We start from the raw sequence: 9,565 nt of genomic DNA on the forward strand, positions 1-9,565 counted from the left end.
TATCCCTTTAACTTAATGTGCTTCTCTGTGACATGCTTGTCCTTGTGTCCCTGGCCTCATCACACCAACCCAAATTATAATGATTGTGCCCGATGCTTTGTCATGGTGAGTTTCAGTCACGTCGAAGGGTTAATGAGTAGCTAGCTAGCTAACATCACTGGCAGCTTATAAAGATAAAGAATACATAATAACCTAGCGTTCTTATTCCTTCCCATTGTAAAAATATAGCCCCAGTGAGTTAACTGAAGCCCTTCTGGGGCCACACTGTGCACGTTTGACACCAAACTGAACTAGGCCAGTGAATAGCCAGGCAAATTTTTTCTGTCCAACTGAAACTACAGTATGTGACTGCATCGTTATACTGTATCGATAAGAGAAAAACATGCACATCAATACAGGTACTAAAATATACAGTGTACAAAAAGATTAGGAACACATTTCTAATATTGAGTTGCACCCCCTTTTGCCCTCAGAACAACCTCTATTTGTCGGGGCATGGACTCTACACGGTGTGTTCAGCTGGATTCACCTGGTCAGTCTGTCATGGAAAGAGCAGCTCTGCCAACATTGTTGACTCATGACAGGTACCATGCACTTCATAAATTTCCTCCCATCCCGTTGATAATTTACATCCATTCAAAACACAAGAATCGGTCCTACAGTCATATACATTTTAAGAAACCATACACAATCAATTGAAACATTTTTATTTACAATCAAAACTGTAGAAAAAAATTAAATAGCTGAAACGTCTTGGTATTTTGATTCATAACACAAAATCTGTTAGTATCATGCCATTAAGATAACTTGAGTAAATGGGTTTATATTATGGATAAATAATGTTATTTTTACATGTTTTCTTGCATCTACACTGCCAATTAAAGACCAATTAAAAACTTTTCCTAAGGGCTGTTTTACTCTCTTGCACTGTCTGGGTATTCATCTTAACCCTATCCCTAAGATATGACGCACCCTGTGGACAACATGAGTGACCCACATCACAGCTGCATAATTCTTACCAACTACACCACACAATACAGACACACTGTTACTGGATTTGAACCTATACCGCAATACTAACTCTAAACAGAAGACACTTCCCTAAACACCAATGCTTCCTCTGTCTAAATTAATGACGACAACAACAATAATTGAAGTAACATTGCACTTTTATAAATAAATTAATTACAGTCCACTGCATGCTTAGATGCTAACTCAAAGTGGATGCTCAGGATGCATGCTAACATACTGAGGTCAGTAAGTCAAGAGATGCCATTCAGTAACATGTTCCATCACACTTATTTACAATGTATAATATGGAAGACAAAGTGCCACGTTAAACCCCTGTATGAATATACATGTCAAATTCACTGGAATCAAAAACACCTGTTAAAATATGAAGACAATTTAAGTAAATGTAAGGCTATTTTCAGAAACCAATCCCCAAACATTATTCCATGGACAATATGAGTGAAATGTTTTGGGAGAGCCACGGGTGGTCTTCTCATCTTGGGAAACGGCAGCCATTTTGAATTTGTTATGGGGGAGAAGTTTAAGGAGGGCATGTCAGTCTTTCTTTGAGATGTGTTAGCAAAGCTAAGGCCCTCCCCACTCCATATTAGGACCTTGGACCATGACCCTTGGACACAGCCAATCCAATGAGGCCTGCTAATCCTGCCACACCCAGGCAGATTCCTCCGACGATTGCCATGCCAACAAAGCCATCTGTGTGGGGAAAAAAGTGACATCAAAACATTAACATTGCCCTTATTACCAATACCTATCCAGCTTCTACCCATCATGTCCTGCCTGATCAGTGATCATAAAATTATGCAAATTAGACCTATTGAGAACCAGCCTTGATAGGTGTTCCTTGGCCTCCCCATTCACCTTTTTTTAGAGCCTTATCTATGAGCTTCTCCAGCTCCAAGGCCTGGTTGTTGCCCGGTTCATTCTTCAGGAGAGTGCGGATATACTTTAGAGCTTTCTCATAATCCTGTGATGATAAAGAGATATATGGAGCGATAAAGAGATAGTGAGTGATAAAGAGAGATACAATTGAGTAAAAGGTGCTATGATATCTTCCTCAAATAACTCAAGAGAGATGGGAAATGGAGTTATCTAGTGAGCTGTGTCTTAAAACCTATGGGTAATATAGTAGTACAATGAACATCACCTTCAGTCTGTAGTTGGCCACAGCTAGGTAGAACAGGAAGTCTCTGGCATCGTCCTTTGATCCCTTGTTAACCAGCTCTATAAAACAAATTGAGCAATAGTACCAGTAACATTATTATAGGCGGGTTAAGTAGGCCAATGCATATTGCATTGCACTAAGTTAGAAATCCAATCACTCATATTCGTAGCTATTTAGAGAGGCATTTGTAAGGACATCTTATTGACAGTCTTCTGAGTACACAAATACTGTAGGCTACCCACCTTCCAACAAAACAATTCCTTTCTTAATGTCGTCGGAATACTTGCTCCGGATCAGACACCATGCATATTCAAACTTGGTCTCCTTTGACACGCCCCCCTTCACCATCTCAGCATTGTACTTCTTCTCAAATTTCTGATGGTCAAAACAGAACAAATATGGGTACCTTTAGTGGTTTCAGACACTGACTGGCAAGGGTGATATGTTAGGGCCAGGGTGTTGATAGTCTTTATGTTGAATTGACAGGAGGCAGTGACAGTAAACACTCAATTGTTGTGGTACATTTCAAGACTTGCTGTATTCATGTCATAATGAATTTTTTTTTTTATCAGCAATGGACCTTCAGCAATGGAAGTTTGATGGTGATGATGTTGGCAGTACAGTAGCTAGAGTAATGCAGTCTCATAACGCGTCATGCATGTTGTGTAATAGCCAACTCACATGGGACAGTAGCAGACAAGCTGGTCGAATAACATCAAGACAATCCTCACAAGGCAGGCAATACGCTTGACCTCATCTTTACTAGATGCTGTTCTTCTACTAATCTCACTGCAACTCCCCTCCAAGTCTCCGACCACTACTTTGTATCCTTTTCTCTCTCGCTCTCCTCCAACACTACTCACTCTGCCCCTACTCAGATGGTAATGTATCGTCGCAACCTTCGCTCTCCCTCTCCCGCTACTCTCTCCTCTTCCATCCTATCATCTCTTCCCTCTGCTAAACCCTTCTCCCTCCGATCTCCTGATTCTGCCTCCTCAACCCTCCTCTCCTCCCTTTCTGCATCTTTTGACTCTCTATGTCCCCTATCCTCCCGGCCGGCTCGGTCCTCCCCTCCTGCTCCGTAGCTTGACGACTCATTGCGAGATCACAGAACAGGGCTCCGGGCAGCCGAGTGGAAATGGAGGAAAACTAGACTCCCTGCGGACCTGTCATCTTTTCACTCCCTCCTCTCTACATTCTCTTCCTCTGTTTCTGCTGCTAAAGCCACTTTCTACCACTCTAAATTTCAAGCCTCTGCCTCTAACCCTAGGAAGCTCTTTGCCACCTTCTCCTCCCTGCTGAATCCTCCTCCTCCTCCTCCTCCCTCTCTGTGGATGACTTCGTCAACCATTTTGAAAAGAAGGTTGACGACATCCGATCCTCGTTTGTTAAGTCAAATGACACTGCTGGTCCTGCTCACACTGCCCTACCCTATGCTTTGACTTCTTTCTCCCCTCTCTCTCCAGATGAAATCTTGCGACTTGTGACAGCCGGCCGCCCAACAACCTGCCCGCTTTACCCTATCCCCTCCTCTCTTCTCCAGACCATTTCCGGAGACCTTCTCCCTTACCTCACCTCGCTCATCAACTCATTCTTGACCGCTGGCCATGTCCCTTCCGTCTTCAAGAGAGCGAGAGTTGCACCCCTCCTCAAAAAACCTACACTCGATCCCTCCGATGTCAACAACTACAGACCAGTATCCCTTCTTTATTTTCTCTCCAAAACTCTTGAGCGTGCCGTCTCTAGCCAACTCTCTTGCTATCTCTCTCAGAATTACCTTCTTGATCCAAACCAGTCAGGTTTCAAGACTGGTCATTCAACTGAGACTGCTCTTCTCTGTGTCACGGAGGCTCTCCGCACTGCTAAAGCTAACTCTCTCTCCTCTGCTCTTATCCTTCTAGACCTATCTGCTGCCTTTGATACTGTGAACCATCAGATCCTCCTCTCCACCCTCTCTGAGTTGGGCATCTCCGGTGCTGCTCACTCTTGGATTGCGTCCTACCTGATAGGTCACTCCTACCAGGTGGCGTGGCGAGAATCTGTCTCCGCACCACGTGCTCTCACCACTGGTGTCCCCCAGGGCTCAGTTCTAGGCCCTCTCCTATTCTCTCTATACACCAAGTCACTTGGCTCTGTCATATCCTCACATGGTCTCTCCTATCATTGCTACGCAGACGAGACACAATTAATTTTCTCCTTTCCCCCTTCTGATAACCAGGTGGCGAATCGCATCTCTGCATGTCTGGCAGACATATCAGTGTGGATGTCGGATCACCACCTCAAGCTGAACCTTGGCAAGACAGAGCTGCTCTTCCTCCCGGGGAAGGACTGCCCGCTCCATGATCTCGCCATCATGGTTGACAACTCCATTGTGTCCTCCTCCCAGAGTGCAAAGAACCTTGGCGTGACCCTGGACAACACCCTGTCGTTCTCCACTAACATCAAAGCGGTGACCCGATCCTGCAGGTTCATGCTCTACAACATTTGCAGAGTACGGCCCTACCTTACACAGAAAGCGGCACAGGTCCTAATCCGGGCACTTGTCATCTCCCTTCTGGATTACTGCAACTCGCTGTTGGCTGCGCTCCCTGCCTGTGCCATTAAACCCCTACAACTTGTCCAGAACGCTGCAGCCTGTCTGGTGTTCAACCTTCCCAAGTTCTCTCATATCACCCCGCTCCTCCGCACACTCCACTGGCTTCCAGTTGAGGCTCGCATCTACTACAAGACCATGGTGCTTGCCTACGGAGCTGTGAGGGGAACGGCAACCTCCTTACCTTCAGGCTCTGATCAGACCCTACACCCAAACGAGGGCACTATGTTCATCCACCTCTGGCCTGCTAGCCCCCCTACCTCTACGGAAGCACAGTTCCCGCTGAGCCCAGTCAAAGCTATTCGCTGCTCTGGCACCCCAATGGTGGAACAAGCTCCCCCACGACGCCAGGACAGCGGAGTCATTGACCACCTTCCGGAGACACTTGAAACCCTACCTCTTTAAGAATACCTGGAATAGTATAAAAGTAATCCTTCTACCCCCCCATAAAAAAAAGTAAAAATTAAATAAAAAGAAACATAAAAAAAGTGGTCGTCCCACTGGCTATCATAAGTTGAATGCACCAATTTGTAAGTCGCTCTGGATAAGAGCATCTGCTAAATGACGTAAATGAAAACAATATGATAAACTTAATGTGCTCAACAATTGGCTTTTAAACTTTCCTTTGGATATCCATCAAAAGGCTTCATACATATCTGTATACTGTGTAGTTCGGCAAAATGACATACCAGAACGCAGCTGGTGTAAATGATGATGTGTAAGGAATGACACAGCTAGCTACTAGCAATATGGCTAACGTTAGCTAGCATATGTTTCACTTCTACAGCTAGACAGTTGTAAACGTTTGATCAAATATTAACGAATGTAGCTGGGTATCTACGACAACATGTTGTCTAAACATCATACAGCTACGTTATAAATCATGAGAATAATAAAACGTGAACTCACCAAAAGGTCTTCGGGAGATACCAAATCGCTCACAACAGCCTCCATGTTTCCAGAAGTAACTGACTGGAAACGCCCACTTTTACCACGTGACAAGCCTGATCATTCTGGTTTCCACTGGATACCACAGCCACAAAGTCAAAAGTGGCTATATCGATACAATTCATGGCTGTGGTAACTAGTGACTACCAATCATTCTAGCAAAAATTATATAATTTCCATGTTTCCAATGGAACACGTTTTTGCTACATCATATGCGAAAACAATAATAATAATGATACTAAAAACAATAGTAATAAATACATAAAGTTTCATTGTCACTTACAAATGACGCTACAAAAACGTTAAAGTAATCCTTCCACCCCCTTACCCCCCAAAAAATAAATAAAATAAAACATATTGTAAAGTGGTTATCCCACTGGCTATAAGGTGAATGCACCAATTTGTAAGTCGCTCTGGATAAGAGCGTCTGCTAAATGACGTAAATGTAAATGTTAAAATCATATGGTTTTATTTAATGCATACAGACATTTAAGTGTATTGAACATAGTTTGATTCTTAGCCTGATGAGTCAAACTAAACTAACGTCCGTGGGCGTGGTGTAGCGTTTGGCCACAGGAAGGAGTGTGTAGCCAGGCAAGTATTTTCTCTCTCTTCTGAAAAAAATATGATATAATGTTTCTAAATATAAATTCGGCCTGGCTGTACCACTAGGCCTAGACAGAATGTGGCGAGAAGTAGTATTTGAAATATGAAATATCATATCTATATTTGTGAGAATTACTGTAAATGTGTATGGCTATGCCCATGGCTGTTTCAGTTAATTTCCAAGTGGGCTGGGGAGAAGCTCCACAATGCCACTACAGAACACACACAGACAGAGAGAGAGAGTATTTATTTTCCCTTTTGTACTTTAACTATTTGCACATCGTTACAACACTATATATAGACATAATATGGCATTTGAAATGTCTCTATTCCTTTGGAACTTTTTTGAGTGTACTGTTTTCTGTTAATTTTTTATTGTTTATTTTTTCAGTTTTGTTTATTATCTATTTCACTTGCTTTGTCAATGTAAACATGTGTTTCCCATGCCAATAAAGACCTTTGAATTGAGAGAGAGAGAGAGAGAGAGAGAGAGAGAGAGAGAGAGAGAGAGAGAGAGAGAGAGAGAGAGAGAGAGAGAGAGAGAGAGAGAGAGAGAGAGAGAGAGAGAGAGAGAGAGAGAGAGAGAGAGAGAGAGAGAGAGAGAGAGAGAGAATGGTTAGACTGGTTATTATAGATCATGGTTATAAACAGGTCAATATGTTCAGTTTCACCAGTCTTATAAGTAATTTAAAAGGTATGATTTAGAGGGCTACATGGCTAGTATCTCACCATGTAACAGCAATAGCAGTGAATTTCCTATGTCCCTCTGCTACGGCTCACTGTGAGCCCAAAAGAGGCATTTTCCACATTGCAACCTATTACACAAACAAACACACACATACGTTCCATGTCGAAATTCATTTTACTTCAATGAGCGTAAAATGTAAAATGTGCTGCTGTTGATAGTGGAAAGGTGACGTTAGTCAGTAATTTCTAAGATATTACCTTTGATTATAGCGCCCTCTGCTGTCAATATGGCGGCACCGACCGTGAACCGGCTGTAAGGGCAATATGCCATTTCCCGTGCCTGGATGCACTTTGAAACAAGTTCCTTCACTTTGGCGTTGTCTGTGCACGGGATATGAGGAGTAGGAGGACACAGAAGAAAATAAAATCAACACAAACGTACAAACGTAATGCTTTAAGCTCTATCTGCAGAGTCACATTTAAGATTGGCCTACCCTGTGTTTAAAATACCGCTGATAATAAAATATAATAGTCTCTATTGTAGTTCACTTGCCTGCCATTGGAATCGAAAAGGGTCCTCCACAAGTAGTCTACTCTACTTTGACTTGTTTTGAAACTGAAAACGGAGATCAGAGTAGGACAACTTTATTTAAGTTACAGTACTGTGGTAGCAGTTAACAAGTTGGTTTTGTTTTCAAATGTATCATCTTACATTGGAAGGGTCAAACCCCCACTTGTGCAATGTTGACCTCTACGCCATTGGTTCATGTTGACCTCTACGCCATTGGTTCATGTTGACCTCTACGCCATTGGGGGAGATTCGAAATGTACCACCACAGCCACAGTCTCTCGACATTAGAATAATGAAATGCCAGGTTCCACTGACTACAGTAAACACACATTCAACGAATACATTCATAGAAAATGAAATATTTTGTAAGGAGAGCAGTTTTTCTTATTTGCTTTATTTTTCATTGCAGTGACAAAAATACTTATTTATACCAGTTTGTTTTTGGTGCCACAGAGTTCTCATGCATCCACACCGTGCGAACTACAGTATCTTCACATATTTTTTGTTTATAATCATAACATGATTAGCCTGCTTAATTGCTTACACATTAGTTAAAACGGTTTGAAATATAAAAGGGTTTTCCTTAACCCTGTGACCCAGATCACAAAGGACACAGTATTCTCAGAGGCCTCAACTCATGACAAACCAAAACCTTGAACTGACTCAAGCTGCTGAATTTCACTCTGCATCAGACAACATGACAAAGTAGCAGATGTCTGAATGTTCTCATTGTTCAACTGAAACATTGTTTCAGTTTCGTATCAACCAACGTCTGTACTGTTGCATGTATGCGTCATTCAGAATGACTATGTAATCTTGAGACTCAGAAGAAGAATTTGCTATTTTTTTAAGAGAGAGAGAGAGATCACAAACTCAACACCATGCTGAAAATACTGAACACTCATATTATGTTGTTATACTGTATGAGAGGTACAGCAGACAGAACTGGAGACTTCTGTCTCCATCTTTTGTGATTCCTTTAACTCTGAAGGTATATAGACACAGGATTGGTCTCTGAACAGTTATTTCAATGGACTTAAAATCTGACTTAAAATGATAGATGGTTCAAGGTTCAAAGTTTTTATTTACTTAATTGCAGACAGCAAAAACTCAGACATCTAAAGATTCCAGTTGCAGTTTATATTCACTAGACAATGTGCCACTTACAAGATAGATAATGCATAAGATAAACACACACACTATAGTTAGCACATATTATTACATTTGATTAACTTTACTAATTTATTTTATGAACTTTACTAACTTCATTTTATTAACTTTATTTCAAATGCTGAAATCATAGTGAATGGATGTCCAATGGCATGGAAATGAACACAGACCTCAAATCACTTATTGATAAAACTATACAGTATTCAATACATAGACTAAAGTGCAGTATTCAATACATAGACTCAAGTACAGTATTCAATACATAGACTAAAGTACAGTATTCAATACATAGACTAAAGTACAGTATTCAATTCATAGACTAAAGTACAGTATTCAATACATAGACTAAAGTACAGTATTCAATACATAGACTAAAGTACAGTATTCAATACACACAAAAATTAGTTTCATGTTGTGTACATAGCTGCAAGAAGTAGGGGTGCTGAGGATGCTGCAGCATCCCCTGATAAAAAATAAATACAGTTGAAGTCGGAAGTTAACATACACTTAGGTTGGAGTCATTAAAACTTGTTTTTCAACCACTCCACAAATTTCTTGTTAACAAACTATAGTTTGGGCAAGTCGGTTAGGACATCTACTTTGAGCATGACACAAGTAATTTTTCCAACAATTGTTTACAGACAGATTATTTCACTTATAATTCACTGTATCACAATTCCAGTGGTTCAGAAGTTTACATACACTAAGTTGACTGTGCCTTTAAACAGCTTGGAAAATTCCAGAAAATGATGTCATGGCTTTAGAAGCTTCTGATAGGCTAATTGACATAATTTGA

At 41.3% G+C, this 9,565-nt stretch overlaps 1 protein-coding gene and 1 long non-coding RNA gene across 2 annotated transcripts; both read right to left on the minus strand.

Moving 5' to 3' along the window:
• Positions 1-691: 691 nt before the first annotated feature.
• On the minus strand, positions 692-5,764 carry LOC121554175 (mitochondrial fission 1 protein). The gene is made up of 5 exons (XM_041867649.1): positions 5,697-5,764; positions 2,437-2,569; positions 2,177-2,253; positions 1,891-1,996; positions 692-1,725 (listed from the first exon to the last, which is right to left on the minus strand). The coding sequence occupies exons 1-5, from the start codon at positions 5,739-5,741 to the stop codon at positions 1,619-1,621; spliced, it is 468 nt and encodes a 155-aa protein (XP_041723583.1). The 5' UTR covers positions 5,742-5,764; the 3' UTR covers positions 692-1,618.
• Positions 5,765-6,756: 992 nt separating this feature from the next.
• LOC121554523 lies at positions 6,757-7,403 on the minus strand. Its single transcript, XR_005997713.1, has 3 exons — positions 7,287-7,403; positions 7,071-7,156; positions 6,757-6,798 (listed from the first exon to the last, which is right to left on the minus strand). It is a non-coding gene; the product is annotated as an uncharacterized LOC121554523 (long non-coding RNA).
• Positions 7,404-9,565: the final 2,162 nt, after the last annotated feature.

Source organism: Coregonus clupeaformis, chromosome 39, assembly GCF_020615455.1.
Source record: "Coregonus clupeaformis isolate EN_2021a chromosome 39, ASM2061545v1, whole genome shotgun sequence".
Classification (NCBI taxonomy): domain Eukaryota; kingdom Metazoa; phylum Chordata; class Actinopteri; order Salmoniformes; family Salmonidae; genus Coregonus; species Coregonus clupeaformis.